At 48.6% G+C, this 16,870-nt stretch overlaps 1 protein-coding gene across 8 annotated transcripts in view; it reads left to right on the top strand.

Moving 5' to 3' along the window:
* relch (RAB11 binding and LisH domain, coiled-coil and HEAT repeat containing) overlaps positions 1-16,870 on the top strand; it is a 47,909-nt gene that overhangs the window by 12,175 nt on the left and 18,864 nt on the right. For 3 of the 8 annotated variants that reach the window (XR_015941030.1, XM_088644195.1, XM_088644193.1), the window contains exons 3-13: positions 2,508-2,579; positions 2,692-2,747; positions 3,012-3,125; positions 3,609-3,809; positions 4,272-4,363; positions 5,000-5,305; positions 6,511-6,604; positions 7,022-7,117; positions 7,293-7,316; positions 15,509-15,621; positions 16,422-16,512. Coding sequence is in view for 7 of the 8 variants with exons in the window: in XM_088644195.1 (XP_088500321.1) it covers positions 2,508-2,579; positions 2,692-2,747; positions 3,012-3,125; positions 3,609-3,809; positions 4,272-4,363; positions 5,000-5,305; positions 6,511-6,604; positions 7,022-7,117; positions 7,293-7,316; positions 15,509-15,621; positions 16,422-16,512 (1,259 nt within the window). In the remaining variant the exon portion in view is untranslated. The remainder of the gene's footprint in view (positions 1-2,507; positions 2,580-2,691; positions 2,748-3,011; positions 3,126-3,608; positions 3,810-4,271; positions 4,364-4,999; positions 5,306-6,510; positions 6,605-7,021; positions 7,118-7,292; positions 7,317-15,508; positions 15,622-16,421; positions 16,513-16,870) is intronic. The other 5 variants (XM_088644194.1, XM_088644196.1, XM_088644198.1 and 2 more) reach the window with 5 other exon arrangements.

The raw sequence follows: 16,870 nt of genomic DNA, 5'->3' as shown, positions 1-16,870 counted from the left end.
AGATTTGTGCCGTGTGTTGCGTTTGCATGTTGTGTGTTCCTGATCTGCAGCGAGCCGTTATTTGCAGGACAAACTCCTTTCGGGTTTTCATCTGCCACACAAGGTGGCGCTGTCGCCTTGCTTTTGTGCAGCACGGGAAATCCTTAATTTTCCAATCGAAATTGGGATTTTTTTCCCCTCATACTTTAGAACTTGGGAGATATGTCAAAATCCGATACCCAAAGAATTTCAGATATAGGTCGCGGAAATGCTCAGTGGACACCCCAGCTGGGCCAGCTGCTAGCAGCCGCAGGGTTTGGAATAGTGAGCAGAACAGAGGTGTTCTGGCTGGCTGCAGATCAGATCATGGGTGCATACACATGCAACGCGTGCTAAAGCTCTCCATGCTCCTTCTCGAGCTGTTCTCTGGCCGTGCTTTCAGAGCGGCAAGGATTTCTGCCTTTCCCAGCCTCCCAGTGTCTTTGTCCCCTCTCTTGGCGTAGCATTAGGGTATAATTTTAAGCCATTCAAAGGCAAGGGAAAAGCAAACTGTGTGAGGTTTTTTGTTTTGGGGCAGCTCTGCTTTCGCACTTTGCCAGTCCAAATAGCTGCTGACTGAAGGGCAAAAATCCGCCTGCGAAAATGATGTTAATGTGCTGAAAAAGAACAGTAAATTATTCATCCTAAAAGGAAATGAGGATGGCAGTCAAGATTTATATGACTCTGTTAACCTGAAGAGAGGGAGCGCTGAGACAAATTGAACTCGATGAATTGTGCTTCTAATTTATATTCGCTCAGCCACCCTGTTAGCCCGTGACCACCTTTAAATCAGTTGTGTGAGTGATAATTATTTTACCTCCTGCAGGTGGTTGTACAATACTGTTTTTGTTATTTTCTAAAATTGTCCCTTTTTTTTTTTTTAAAAGACACAAAGCAGGAAGGTTCTAAATAAAATTGGAAAGTAGTTAATAGAATAAACTGAAACACAATGTTTTAGTTTCGGCCAAGACATACGAGATGACTGTGTACTAGCTATACCACGTTGATGAGACCTGATAAGGACATAACAGCCATCTATGGCTGCTAACCAATCTGCACAAAAAGCTGGAATGAGTAAGATATATCAGCCTACTGCAATGCTGTGATTGGGTGAAGACTGAATTAATATACATACCCACAGTTAATATGGAAAGCAAATGCACCTTCAGTGATTTTCTGTGCAGTTCCAGTACAAGTCAGTGTGTTCAGGGAGTGACCAGTAAACATTGTACTGTTACTGTTAGTGGGTGGGATATGTACCAATGTCATCGGTCCAGAGTGTGAAGGAAGGGAGATGAGTTTTTTCCAAGATGGTAAATTCCTTATTTAAACTGAAACAGTTGATAAAGACCAGTTTCTCAGTGACTCCGCCTAACTGGCCAGGAGACTCGTGTTGGCGTCGTGCAGAGGAAAGTAAGAAAGAATCGTCACTTTTTAAAAAATCAGCATGACGCGATGGGGCAGCCGTGAGGAGGACAGCGAGCTGTTGCCTCTTGTCTGACGGAGACTGCAGACAAGCTCTGAGGCGAGACCCAGGTGTGCAGGCCTGAGCCACTGCTTGGGGGGGGGGGGGTGCGTGTCCGGCCCCCTGCGCTATCGCCTCTGCCCCTGAAGACTGCAGATCGGAAGGGAGGCAGCGCAGCGCGGTGGTTGTGGGTTCGAGCCCCTACCCTCCAGTGAAGACGGAGTGTGTGTACCTTGTTTTGACTGCACAGTGGCGACTCTGTCTGGACTGGGGGGGTACATACTGTCCGTGCGCATCTCCACGAGGAAACGGCACATGGGCCTGGATCTCTAGGCTGAAGCTCGCCCCGAACTTGGATCTTTCTTTACCTGGAGATTGAAAGCCGATTATATGACCTTTCTGATGTGATTAGTACCACCTGTCACCACGAGCCTGAGCCAGGACTGACAAAGGGGTCAGGAGACGGCACTGATGCAGCAGGTTAGGACGACGGCGATGCGTTCTTTTTGTAAGTCGCAAAGTCCATATCCTTTCATATCGCTCCGTGTTGCCTCTGTAGGGCATAAAGACCCATCTTCAAAACTTGAGGCCCGATGTCACCCTAAAGCCGGTTTCAGGGTATTAACTACCAGTGTGATCGAACCCACGTGGAATAAACGAGGAAATGAACGATCAACCGGTCCGACCCGGACACATTAAAACAAACCTCGCTTGTCTGTGTGGTAGCTGTTGCGAAGATCCCTTGTCAGACAGCTCACAGTGTTGATGGTAATGGCGAGTATGGAAAAACTGTCACCAGTCTGCTTTTCCAGTAGCCTCTGCTGCATGTGTTCATGAGTTTCATAGTTTGCATGTTCTTCAGTTTTATTTCTCTCTTCATTTTGCTTTGGTTTTTCGGATAGACTGTATTGTTTTCTTTGCGTTATTTTTTTCATGGCCATCCTGTTTTTTATTTCTTTTTTTATTTGTTTGTTCCCTTTTCTTGGTTGGATGCCTGTGTGTGTTTAATCCACTCCCTGTCCAGTCCTGGAGTTTGAACTACGGAAAGCCAAGGAGACCATTCAGGCTCTTCGTGCGAACTTGACTCAGGCAGCAGGTGGCGTACTATTATTATACTTTCACTACTTCAGTCTTTCTGCTCTGAGAACCGCTCAGGCCCCGTGCGTGTCGCGCGCCCGGGTACAAACAGCTTTCCTTCTCTTTTGCAGAGAGTGAAGTTCCTTTACAGGAACGAAAGAACTTAAAATCCAGCCCTGAAATTCAGGTGAGAGTTGTTTTGTGTGTGTGCGCAAAACCTATTGATGCAATGTTCTGGAGATATTTGTTTTGTATATTGCTTCGTCTCCCCATGTTAATAAAAAGGGCCGTATGGAAGAAGCTGCCCAGCCAGGTTGTTGTTGGTTTTTGGATGAGACTGATTTCCATGATCAGTTAGTTCATAATTATGGGGATTTTTTTTTTCTTCAGTGATGACTTTGTTTAAATGTGATTCTTTAGAGTCTGACTCTAAATCTCTCTTCTCTTGCAGGAACCCCTCCGACCTCTTGAAAAAAGAGCACTGAACTTTTTAGTGAATGAGTATTTATTAAAGAACAACTACAAACTGTCGTCCATCACGTTTTCAGATGAAAATGATGATCAGGTACCAGCTGCCGTCATGTTTTCGTTGCCTTCTCGGACTTTGGGGTTAGGTTGAACTTCTCGATGAGCGGGCTTTGGAAAGTCATGGGACAGGAGAGTCTCAGTGAGAGCTGTAGTGATCTTTCGGCAGTGAGCAATGGCGACTGTTTTAACCATATGTGCATCACTTACCTTATAAAAATCTTATTTCTGCGCGGACAATGACCCAGTCTGTAAAAATACTTACATTTTCCTGGAGCACCTTTTCAAAGAATAGTTTGAATCGTACGAAGCATCAAATTCTTTTAAACGTCCGAGTTGTGTTCCTCAACCGAGAGGGAACCGGGCGTGAGAAACGGCTTATAGATCTCGCGGGACGTGGTCGCTTGGCGGGTTGTGCTGCTGCCGGAGTTACTCCCCTGCCCCAGGAACGGCTCCGGGACATGGAGCCGGGGCTGGGGCGGCGGCACTGATGCGCTGTCTGTCCCTCCGTGCCGGTGTGCAGGACTTCGAGCTGTGGGACGACGTGGGTCTGAACGTGCCGAAGCCGCCCGACCTGCTGCAGCTCTACCGCAGCTGCGGGGCGTGGCTGGCGCCCCCGAAGAGCACGGCCGATGTGGCGGTCGGGGTGGAGCCGGGCGACCTGCAGGCTCCGTCCGCCACCGAGGAGGAGCTGCTGCTGCCGCCGCCCGTCGAGCCGAGACAGGTTCCTGCCTTCCTCCCTCGGTCCTGCCTCCGTTGTTCTGATTCCCCGCACGTTAGCTGGCCCGCCCGCCCGCGGGGGACGCTGCTGCTCTGCGCAGGCTGTACGGCGGCCCGTCCGCTCGAGCGTGTTCGTGCGGGTCATTCCGCCGAGGGGCCGGGCGAGCCGCTGCGCCTTGGTGCGACCCCGCTCGCGAGGAGCACACCGGGAGAGGGGCCGGTGGTGGAGGAAGACGGGCCTCACACAGCCCACCTGTCCCTGGCCATACGACACTCTCCCCCGCGACCTCACGAACGGGCTGTGAGCTGCAGCGCTGAAGGAGATCACTTGTTTCGTGCTTAGCAGTGTGGTTATGGCCATACACCTTCATCTTCTGACGTGCAACGCATTTTTATATTTCTTTAATTTGAACGGTATTCTTCCTGCTGTGTTTACGTTTTGTGTTTTTTTGCCCTTTCTTTTCAGCAGTCTTCTGTGGTCCAAGAGCTGGAGCACCAGATCAGCCTCTTGAACAGCGAGAAGCAGTGTTTGGCGGAGCAAATCGAAAGCCTTCAGAGGTAGGATGTGGCTGTGATTATAGGGGCTCCAAGCTGATAAGTTTCCGTAAGCACATTGAGAGACCTACATCATGATGTAAGAAGGCAGCTGTCCTCAGATGCAGCGTTTCCTGGCTAGTAAGTGTGTGATGAAGGCCAAGCTAACTTCCTGCCATTTTCAGCATTTATGCATTTCAAAAACATTTACTTTAACCTCTGTAGAGCTAAATGACTTCAAGACTGGGATTCGAAAGATTCAGTTCTGCGTGCCATGTGTGCAGCTGTGCTTTTGTACTCTACGTACATCAAACACAGTGTGCCGTGATTTTTCTTCTGGAGGAATTTATGCTCAAGCTTAACTTTTCAGCCATCTTTGTATCACTGTGTTCATGATGTACTAACGAAGGCGTGGATGTGTTAATAAAGGTAATCAAAATGCTTAATATTGCATAACCCTTTAAAGATGATTCTTGAAAAGAACAGCACAATGTTAAACATTGCATGTTTGACACAAATGGATTTTGAATGAGTGTATGAGACTGTTTTTTAAAAAAATAGAGGGATGTTTTTGTACGGATGTAGTTCGTTCAGGGTAACACTCAACGCTGCACCCTGTTCCCTGCCGCGTTGGGCGGGTACCCCTTTCCCTGTGTTCAGTGATATCGAGGCCCTGAAGAAGAAGAGCCTTGCTTCCCCACTGGCCGTTCCGGAATCGGGAACGTCCAGCTTGGAGGCCGTGCCGCAGTCGGACTCCCTGGATAACGGGCAGTACCTGGACATCAGAGGCACCGAAGTTGCCAAAGGGACTGAGCAGCAGGACCAAGTCACGAATTCCACAGTAACGCACACTACGGATACGGACTCGGGCCCGCCTGCAGCTGAGACACAGTCCCCGCGCTGCGCCACGTTAAAAGCCCAGGTGTCCCAGAGAAAAGTGCCTGTGCAGTTTGACCAGCCCAACAGGTGAGACATGGGAGCGTGCAGGAGCTGGAGGCTGATGGGGAGTCGAAGGGAGACGATGGGCTCAGTCGGAGGCTGTGGGAGGTGATGGGGGTCGGTTGGAGACGATGGAGGGGTGGGGGGTGATGGGGGTCAGTTGGAGACGATGGAGGGGTGGGGGGTGATGGGGTCCGTTGGAGACGATGGAGGGGTGGGGGGTGATGGGGTCCGTTGGAGACGATGGAGGGGTGGGGGGTGATGGGGGTCGGTTGGAGACGATGGAGGGGTGGGGGGTGATGGGGGTCGGTTGGAGACGATGGAGGGGTGGGGGGTGATGGGGTCGGTTGGAGACGATGGAGGGGTGGGGGGTGATGGGGTCGGTTGGAGACGATGGAGGGGTGGGGGGTGATGGGGTCGGTTGGAGGCTGACGGGGAGACGGTGCGATTGCCAACGAGTTTCCTACCTGTGGTGGTTTCTGCTACTGATTTTGGTGAAATGGGTACGATTTGCTAAGCCCTTTAACGTCACTGCTGTTTGTCAGACATGTTTTGTGGACTAGGTTCGTCTTTTTTTAAGAAAGACAGACCAACATTTCACACGTTTTAGAATAGGAGCATAAAATAATTACAGGTGGGAGGTGGTCCTGTTCCCCATCCAGGTCTTTTGGCTAAATGAAGTCTCCTGGAATTGAATGCAGGGTCACCTGTTCACTAGGCAGGAGCTTGAGACTGCTGATCCAAGGCAACCAGTGATTTCCTGAGCTCCTACATTAGAGCACCTCCCTTTACCTGCGGTTGTCAATGGTAAAACATGCATACAAAGTTATGCAAAGAAAAGAATCAATTTTTCCATGTTTTGGTTTTGCTGAGATGGCATGTTGTCGTGATGACAGCTTCTGACCAAATGGCCCATCAGTCGGAGTTTGTACACCCAGCAGACACTAGAGGGCTCTGTCATGCCTCACTGAAAGACAGAGTTGCGGATTACCAGCAAGCTGCAGGTATCTAAAAGCGAATCCCGTTTACAATGAAAGTGAAATTCGACCTTATAAACATCGACATAGTGGAAGAATACCAGAATTTGCTGTATTAACTTTTGTAGGGAGTTAATGTTCGGTTTTTAACTCACTTCCATAACAATTGTTCTCTCAGTGGGGTCAGTGCTCCCAGGTTCGGGAGGAGGATGAGTTTCAGGTGTGGGATTATGTAGCGCGCATTAACAGATGCAGACTGTCTTTGCATTCCAGAAAGCTGTCTCCTGCATTTCACCAAGCACTGTTATCCTTCTGTCGAATGTCTGCCGACAGTCGTCTTGGTTCAGAGGTAAGACCGATCTCGCGTGACTGTTATTACTACTTGCTTAGTGTGTAGGAGAAGAAACCGAGCTTGTCATGCATGAATGAACTCGCGTTAATCCCAGCCTCAAAGTGAGCCCTTTGTTGATGAGCAGCCCGTGTGAAGTGTTGCGGTAGCCCTTGAAATTGACGTCGCTTGCTCCCCCAGCGCGCCAGTTAAATCCAGACTTACTGGGAGACGCAGATCTGTCCAGATTGGGCCCTTAGCTTAAACCGGAGTGGTCAAAATGCCAGAAGCTAGAAGTGGACAGTAGAACACGTCAGTCTCTCGTTCCTCCTTTGGCGCCAAGGCTGGGCTGGAGGCTGCAGCACCGCCTGTCCAGTGCGCCCCCTGGTGGTGGGAGCGCCGGCGCCGGCCCTGACGACCCGTCTCTCTCCCGCGCAGGTGTCCCGTATCGCCGACAGCGAGCAGAGTGTCATGCTGATGCTGGGGCGCTGCCTGCCTCACATCGTCCCGAACGTGCTGCTAGCGAAGAGAGAGGTAACGTCCAGCCGCCCCCCGGCAGCGTGGGCCGCCTTCTTCTTCTTGGCTTCCGTTTGCCATCTTTGGAGCCCGCATTGAGTTTTCTGTTTCACTTTGTGCTCGTTTTTCCACTGTGTGACAGTCTGTTACTTTCAATCGCCTTCTTATTTTGTGCATGCATCTCTGCTCCTAGAGAATGGTTGTGCATCTGTGCCAGGTGAGTTCAACATATCTGCATGCTGTCGCTGTCTGTGTTGTTTTCAGTGGGCTTGGTGCTTTGCTTTAGTTTGCTGCCCATTTGCTCTTGAGCAGTTAAAGCTCTGAACAACCATGCTGCGCTCTGCTTTTATTAGGACCACTTCTGCTTGACATGCACACTCACACATGGGCCCAAATGCTATTATTTTTGTTCTTTAAACCCTTTAATCTCAGTAAAATGAGACATAACAGATTTATTTAAGTATCTAATCATAGTCAAATTAAAACATTAAACACTAAATCATTAGGTAAGTAAGTGCACCTTAAGTATAACAAGAACATATAATGTATTAATATCTCTGTCCGCCTTTAACATGTAGATTGTCTTTGGATTTGAGCAAACTGGTTAAATATGCAGTTTAGTATTTAACAAGTCAGACATTTAATTGACATTTAGCAGAGAATAATTGCTGGAATTTCAGTCAAATGCATTTAGGAATGCACTTTTGGAAATGTGTCCTGTTCTGGGTGCTATGTGCAGTTTATCAGAAAGAATTCACAGCTGAATTCTGGCAACGTAATGCAGAGTAATAACCTAGGGCTAATACTTAGTTAAAATCGTCAGTTGACCATTTGGCTGCATGGCAGTGGAGTTACTGAACACCAAGTACAAGTCGCCTCCTGTGTTCTAGTTTTCTGCTGCATATTCACCACTGTTAACTTTGCTCACCAACGACTTCCTTTAAGGATTCCTACTAGATGTCTTAAGCGACAGCTTTGCGTTACTGTTTTATTATTTATTCTTAGCAAGAGTCAGAAGAATGGGAGCCCAAACAGTATACCTGTATTTTCGGCTACGTCTTCACTGGAATGTAATTATTTGGCTAAAAGGAGTAAATAAAGCTCTGGAAGAGTGGCCCTGAGGCACTAGGGCCTTGAACCTGTTAGCACTGGCCTGGCAAAGCAGCAGCAGCAGAGGCTTGCTTAGAAGCACTTTGTTTGCTCATTTAATTGTAATTACTGTTAAAATGACAGTTTTTACAGCAACTCTGGTGTTTTTTCAGTTAGCTAGCAGGTCTTCCTGAGAAATGTTACTTCTTCTCAGATATATTTACCTTTCTTTACATTCCAGGCTGTAAAAAACATTCCTCCTGTGATCAGTGACAAGACTGCCACTTGCTTTCTGATCTACCTGTGCATGATGGCTCCAATTAAGAGCTAAAGAAAGAAGAAACATTTATTCAGCAGAGTTTATAAGAGCTTTTGCAGACAGGAGTGACGGTTATGTTATGCCATTTATTAAGACACTTGAAAATCCCAAGGAGGACGCAGGAGTTGTGATAACCGCAGGTGACCGTGCACAGCAAGCAGAGCCATTTCTGAAACTCGCACGATGCCCTAGGAGCGCATTTGTGTTCACGTGGTTTTTTCAACACTAGATAGAGCTGAAGATTACAGTTTATGTAAAAGACTCCTTTGTTTTTCCAGTACTAGTGGCTCTGAGTATTTTATTGATATATTAGTATTTGCTGTACTGTATATTGTGACGGGGTGCAAGATGGAAAGGTCAGCTTATCTTTTTTGGGTGTGATCTTCCCCCAGGATGTTAACGCACTAGTAGAAAATAAGGTAATTGAATAGAAATGCTGTTGCCTGTGGCAAGGAGGAGAAAACCAGCATGGCTTTGATTGTGGAAATTACAGTAAAAAATTGTGGCCTTGGGTATTCTAATGTTCTTATGGCCCACAAACTTGCAAACCCCTCTCGGACTATTGTAGAGCTAACATTCCCTGGTGTTTCGGAATGTCTTCATCGCAGTTGCTTTTAGTAATAAAGGTATATGATTCAAGAGAGAAAATGAGCCTTTTCTAAACTCGTCAGTATTTTACTGATTTGCTTTGTCATTTGAATGATCTCTCTTGGTTTCTTTGCTTTTAAATGACACCACAGTCGATGGGATGTGACTGGCATGAAGATATCATCTTCAGGAGGCAAGAAACGATTTCTTCCAGTAGAGGTGAAGATCTTAAAACTGTGTGTGAGTCTCTGCTGGGCAAGAGATTCATCCCCATGTCCTAAACTGCCTTTCTTTGCTTCATATAGAGGAAATAGGGGGTATTCTTATAAAGGAGAGTTATTGAACGGCTCATAAATGTAGTCTTTCTATGCTAAGTTGACACATTTTAATTAAGAATTAAAGCCAGATTTTGGATAACATATTATGATCAATAAGATAACCTGAAAGTTGAGATCCTAAATGGAGTTTGTCTGCAGGACCAGTTAATACATTACTAAAGCAAGATCTGCACCTGCCCTGAATGTACCCTTCAGGCGTGAGTAGATAGCTCAGATGTTTTGACTCACTTGAGAAGAACAAAACAGTATACAGAAAAGCCTTCTCCAGCGCTGAAAATTTGCATGACACTGTTTTGCTTTTTGGTACAAGTGACAGTTTTAATGGGAGCTTGGAATTGCTCCAGACCTTAAAGAAAAACAACCTTTTTGAATGAAAGAAACTTCCTCATTCCTGATCATTACATGCAATAAAAGCACACAGTGGGTGCTGTTTGCTGTAGTGATTATTTTTTAGCTGTTTACTTTTGATAACTACCTGGTGCTTTAAGTGGTCTCCTAAGTTGCACCCATTGAGCTTTAGCCAGTGTGTGTTTGGGGGGGGGGAGGAGTTGTGGAGCCCAGATGTTTTTTCTGATCAGTTGTCTGCAGGAACAAAGGGTTTCTGTAAGAAATCGGATAACCTTATTGAGTTCAACTTAACCACCTTCACATTTAATTTACGGCAGATTATTTCTCCTGCTCTGCGGACTTCAGAGTTTTTCCCCTACTGTGCTGAAATAGTGGGCTTTAGAGCAGGAGACGCTGAAGTGCAGAAAGTCCAGGTGTCCAGCCTGCACTGTTAAAGATGGGGAATTCTGTAGCAACGGGTCACGCACAACTCTGCGGTGTCACATTACACTCGTGTCAGAGCGCTCGTTTGTGAAAAAGGATGTGAACCTGAACTGAGTCATTCCAGCCCAATATCTCTCGCTTCTATAGTGGAGGCAGTTATGGAAATGGTAACTGGAGCTAAACTAGAGGATCATCTCTGTCCCATTAAAAGGCTTTGGGATATTTGACATGGATTCAAAAAATACTAGAATACTAGTGAAGCAAGACCTGCAGGCTGGAGGTCTTCAAACTGTTGTAAACTACAGCAGGAAATTAATAGAGGAACAGCATGTGATAAGGTATCTTTAGGTTTTCAGAAGACTTTTGATCAAGTTCCTCATTAAAGGTTAATTATTAAAATCCGGCAGTTGGCCTTCAAGGCGGTGCATTTCTCTGGATTAAGAGCTGGTTAATGTATAGCTCAGATTGGACAGGGGTCACTAGATGGTTAGAAGGGAGTTTTCTACAGAGGGTTGTAACAAGTGGCCTAGTAAAGTTCTCGCTGGCATTCTGGCTTCCAGTAACATCCAAACAAGCTAGATGGCCCAGGAGCCTCCTCTCGTTTGTAATGTCTGTTCCTGCATCCCATCGTGCACTATAAAAATAATCAGCTTCGCAGGACGTTCATTCTCTTTAAGAATTCATGAGGAATCCTGTACTGAAAGATCAGGCCTGACGCCTTCTGAGAAATCCGACACTGTATACCGGAGAATTTTTTTTTTTTTAAGTTGAGATGTTGACCCTGTGCTGGGAGTGCATTGTGTTTTGTTCTACTTTTTGGGATTTTTTTTCCAAAAGATTTTTCCAAAAGTCTGTAGAAATAAATAGGCGCTCGTTATGTTGGTTAGATAATTGACCACCTGGAAAAAAAGGGTGACATCTTGTAATAGCAACCCATCCTCATGACCATGTCCCCGTCACACCGACCGACAAACATGACCTTTCACAACTGTTACGAAAATAAAACAGAATTGCTCATTTTTTCTCAGATTATGTCCCATATCTCTTTATCTGGACTATAAAAGTCTCAAGTTGTAAAGCATTTTTTCCCCATTATGAGCATATAAAAGTATGATTTAACCCTTATTTCATCTGTTACAGCTGACATTTTACAGTTTAGAGCAAGCTGACAGAGCTGTCTGTATCATTGCGTTTTCTGGGCGTGAGGTACACTCCATGAAGAAACTGAAATTGAAATAGTCTATGACTTATGGAATTAGACACTTTGTTCATATCTTTCCAGATCCCATTCCACTTTTCAGCTAGCCCTAGGTGTTCGCCTTGGTCCCTCTCACAAATGAAGTCGGCTGCATGAGGTGCTGATATTCCAGAGCTATTAATAATTCGATATTGCTGACTGGCTACATGTGTATTAGGTTTAAAAATCCCCTCTGTTGTGATAGTATTAGGCGAGTAAATCTTTGTTCCTAACAGTTTTTAATTTAATTTTTTGGCGGGGGGGGGTTTAAGATTAATCTGCGTGTACAAAAAGGAAAACGGTTAGAAAGGAAAAGCGCAGTAAGGGATGCCCTGGTGTTGGGCGTTGCCATGGTTTGGGTACGGAGACCGGCCCCTGTCCACGCATTGCTTGGCAGAAGCTGGGGAGTGGGTGGGGCTCGGGGAGTTTGCCCTGGGGAGCGCGGCGGCTGTACCCCCAAAACGAGATACCGCACCCCAAGTGGCTCCGGCAAGCCAGCCAGCAGATACTGATACCAAGACAGCCGTCACCCCAATAACTTTGCTCTGGACGGAAGCTCAGAGGGAAACAAGTTCTCTGCAGTGGCCCAGGCACAGCGGCCTGATTCCTCAGAGCGCCGGTGTCTGTCTCGCACAGGTAGCCGGTGACAGTGGGTATAAAGGGAGAGGCCAGACTAAACGGCACGAGGCCGACAGACACACCGAGCCAGAGTACAGCGCAGCTGGCTCTCAAGCCGGCTCATCCTTCGCCCCTCCGCGCCTGGCCGGCTGGGAGCCCGCGGACGCAGCTCCTCTGAAACCAGACGCCTCTCGGGGAGCAGCCGCCAAAGTAAACAGCCCGGCGGGAGGCTTCCTCTGGAAGGTGTCCTCGCGAGGACGGTCTGGCTACAATAGCGCCTCTGTCCGCGCACCCCTGGCATGCCGAGCTCCAGTTTAAAACCACTTCCCCCCGGCGGTTTGGTGGCATTTCGGTTTTTGAATTGACCCCGGGGGGTCAGGGTGAGAATAATGCAGCCCTTTCAGACCTGGGCAGGTGGGTTCCTCCTGAGTGCTCCCTGCAGTGGGTAAACAAGAAGAGCTGGCATGAAGCTGTCAGCAGCCTGAATGATTTGTGTTTGCTCTTGCGCGGCTCATTCTAATACTTCTCCCTGGGCCTTGTTTTGACACGGGTTACCATCTTCCTGGAGTGCGCCACAGCTGGAGTCTGACTGCAGTCTGGATACTGAGCCCGTCCTGTCTTAGTTTGCCATGTTTCCGTTGCGTCTGGTTATAATCTTGATTTGTTGCTGCGAAGTTTGAAAAACGCAGCTGTCTTGCTCGTTGCCACTGTGCGTTAAGCAATGATTGCAGTGTTTCTAAGGAAAAGATTGATCAGTCTTTTAGCTGCAGGGCACTACTCTGCAACGGGCAGGTAAGCATCTGATTTCAGTGTTGAAGCACCAATAATAAAGACGGCGTTCAGTCCTACAGGGTTGAGGACGCCAAATGGAGCTGGTTTTAGGATTAATAATAATAATAATTGCTTACACTTATATAGCGCTTTTCTGGACACTCCACTCAAAGCGCTTTACAGGTAATGGGGATCCCCTCCACCACCACCAGTGTGCAGCCCCACCTGGATGATGCGACGGCAGCCATAGTGCGCCAGAACGCTCACCACACATCAGCTATCAGTGGGGAGGAGAGCAGAGTACTGAAGCCAATTCATAGATGGGGATTATTAGGAGGCCATGATTGGTAAGGGCCAATTGGAAATTTTGCCAGGACACCCCTACTCTTTTCGAGAAACACCCTGGGATTTTTAATGACCACAGAGAGTCAGGACCTCGGTTTTACGTCTCATCCGAAGGACGGCGCCTGTTTACAGTATAGTGTCCCCATCACTATACTGGGGCATGAGGACCCACTAACACCCCTGCTGGCCCCACTAACACCTCTTCCAGCAGCAACCTTAGTTTTTCCCAGGAGGTCTCCCATCCAGGTACTGACCAGGCTCACACCTGCTGGGCTTCAGTGGGCTGCCAGTTGTGAGTTGCAGGGTGATATGGCTGCTGGCCATATGATTAGTGAGTTGGTCCCGTTTTGCGATGAGATTACCGAATGTAAAATTCGAAAGCCAGTCCCAGACTTCTACACGTGTTGTACCCTCTTCTTTAGTTGTTCTTTCTGATAAAAGCAGCTTTAAGAAAAGCTCTTGTCTTGTATGGCAGGTCCCCCACTTGTTTTACCTTTGGTTAAATGTGCGCTGTAAGAATCCAACCTATAGTTGTTTTATTATTACAGACTTTATCATTAATTCTATTTGTTGTTCTAATAAATGTATACTAGGCAGAATCATGCTTATGCTCTGTCACGAAGCGCAAAGCAATGTCTGAGTCTGGGAGAGTCTGACACCTGATAGTACTGTATGAGCAGGTTAAGGAATTTGCATCGGCAAATAGTGTCTCTCGCTGGAGTTGCAGCGGGAGGTCAGAGGTGGCTCTGTGGCTCTGGGGCTCAGGATCTGTGCCTGCGGCTGGAAGGTTGCCGGTTTGTATCCTGCGGCCGGCAGAGGAATCCTACTCCGTTGGGCCCCCGAGCAAGGCCCTTAACCCCACCTGCTCCTGGGGCGCCGTATCGATGGCTGACACTGGAGAGCAAGCTGAGGTCTGCGAAAAGGCAAAAGGCGCACACTTTGTTTTTCCTGACATGGTGAAAGCCCACAGGAGGGCTGTGTCAGCGGTGGGCAGGTTAGGTCACGCCGTGAAGCATTGCGAAACTCTCGTGATCCGCTTTCATGCTCATTGTGTTCTCAGCCCAGCTCTTAAATACAATGGAGTCCTGTCTGGTCCGCTGGGCTTCTTTGTGCTCTGGGAAAGTTGCCCTGTGGTTCTGCCTGTGCCGTCGGCACACGCGATTCCCCCGCCCGGCCTGGGCAAACAGCAGCTCTTCCTTTTTTTGTGTTTGTGTTCCTTTGCACGGGAGAGGTGAGGTTTGTGCAGACGTCCTCCAAAGTACCAACGTGCGAGGTTGTCCTCCGCTTCGGCGCAGAGCCGCTTGAGCACCATCGGAGCGTGAGGACGGCCGCCACGGGCAAGCACTGCGCTCTCCAGAGGGGGGAAAGTACCGCTGCAGTCGTACAGAGAGAATTAAACAGCCGAATCGCAGCAATTCACACAGACATTTCTTAAGGCTTCTTTAACGTTTCCTGCGTTTTTTTTCCCCCCGCCTCTACCCCCTGTAAAACGGAGCCACTAACATTTGAGATAAAAAAAAAATGAAGAAAATGTATTGCATGCGGGAGGGCTGTCTGAATAAGCAGGCAGGTTCGGGAGTACCGGACAGATTTTAACACAATGTACTCAATATAAAACGGAACAGTATAAAATATAATAGGTAGGGTGCAAGGTGCACTGCAAAGGAAAGAGCTAATGTATTGTGGAGGTGTCAGAAACTGACGTTACCAGCAACGAATGTTCTGGAAATACTGCTGAGCCTTATATTTATGTTTTGGCTCTGACCACTGGCTTGGTAATTGTGGGTTCAGATCTTGGTGCTTAATTGGCAATCTCTCATCTGTCCACCCAGCTGTTAAAACCCAGAAAGTGTCACTTCTTTCCCTTCTCATAGCAAAGACAGTAATATGGAACAACAGAACGTCATGACCAGTGGCTTAGCTTACTGACACAACATGCGTCCCTTGAAAATCTTACCCGCTCTTTGACGTGAAATGAGTGAATTCCGATCAGCGTGCTTGGAATCACTTACCTTCACTGGGAGGGTGTCGAGCCCCTGCTTCCCACACTTTCCCAGATGTTTGCGAGAGGTGCTGGTTCATAATGCGTGTTCTGCTGTTTCTCCCTAGCTATGACGATTGTCTTCGGTGTGAAATCATGCGTCTACCCCTTTTATGTTGTATGTGCTTAATAAACCGATAAAAGCAGCTGGTGGTTGTTCTTCCTCCCCTCCTGCTCCGAGTCCCATGATGCTCCCCTTCTCCACTCCCAGCATTCCCCGCAGAGCCGGCTCTGAGTGTTACTTTCCCTCCAGTGCTCTGCCTTGTGCACTCACGGCATTTCCCGTCTGCAGGAGCTGATCCCCCTCATCCTGTGCACGGCCTGCCTGCACCCCGAGTCCAAGGAGAGAGATCAGCTGCTGCACATCCTCTTCAACCTCATCAAGAGACCGGACGATGAGCAGAGGTGAGGGAGCTGGCCGTGCAGGGGCACACCCGGCTGGAAGCGGGCTGTCAGGCGGGCTGGACGGAGACCATGCCGGTTTGGTTGCAAGCGCTGACTCCGGAGAGTCGGTTGCTCCGGTGTCCGTGCGCGGGACTGAATTTTGACTTGAGGAGGCAAGGGGACAGCGGGGTGTGTGTTTGTGTGTGTGTGGGGGGGGCTCCTCCGCTGCAGGGTGCCGGGTTCGATTCCCGCGCTGGGTGGGTGTCTTTGTGGAGTCTCCATGTGTGCTGTAGGCACAGGCGGCTCCCTGTGTAGACTGGCTGCTCTGAACTGTTGCCCTCCGCGGGCGTGAACGCGTGCCTCCCTCCCCCGCGGCTCAGCACAGACGAGAAGAGTGTCCGCCCCTTTGCCGTTCCGTACAGCACGCTGCTATCGAGTGTTTTACAAGCGCCACCTCCTTCTGTTCCCCAGGGAATATCGGTTTTTGAATTTCATTTCAAGGAATGCTTAGTGGCATGAATAAACGTGACTCCCGTTTTCAGTTTTCTGGTATTCACATGATAATGAATTAACACCCAAAGAAGGGTCCACAGCCAAAACGTCTCTTCTTTTTTTTCCTTTTCTTTTCGGTGTTTAATAAACTTTTGCTTGTTCCATTAATTATGACCGCTGCGACTTTGCTCTGTGCAGTGGCACCAGGATCACGGTTGATAGCCTTCCTAGACGTTCTCAAGCGAGACCGCTGCCGAGCGGTGTTCTGCTGTGTGGTCTGGGGGGCACTGTGCCCATCTCACTGACTCCGGCTCCCGCTCTGTCCTCAGGCAGATGATCCTCACCGGCTGCGTGGCGTTCGCCCGGCACGTGGGTCCCACGCGGGTGGAAGCGGAGCTCCTCCCGCAGTGCTGGGAGCAAGTAAGACCGTTTCTCCGCCCCGGCCCGTCTGCTGCGCCGCGACACCTGGGGGCCTCTGGGTGCTCCAGCCCGTGGAGCTCTCGGAAGCTGTGTTCCGTGGCGCACCCCGAGGTGGCGCGTCACTCTGCGTCCTCGCAGCTGCAGGGTGCTGGGGGTCTGTTCAGGACAGGGAGGGGAGGGGTCCCCAAGTCTGGATGTTCTCCCCTTATCTGCGTGGGTTCCTCCCTTAAGACATAGTGACGCGCGAGGAAGGTGTCGTGCGTTTTCAGATGTGTGCACAGTACAGGCACCTCTACCACCAAATAATGTCTGTGCGTAAATGTTTGAAAAGGCTCAGATTTACCCAACTGGGAACATG

Source organism: Lepisosteus platostomus, chromosome 8, assembly GCF_059453375.1.
Source record: "Lepisosteus platostomus isolate fLepPlt1 chromosome 8, fLepPlt1.hap1, whole genome shotgun sequence".
NCBI lineage: Eukaryota > Metazoa > Chordata > Actinopteri > Semionotiformes > Lepisosteidae > Lepisosteus > Lepisosteus platostomus.
The sequence above is the reverse complement of the archived record's forward strand: the minus strand, read 5'-3'. Positions and strand labels throughout refer to the sequence as shown.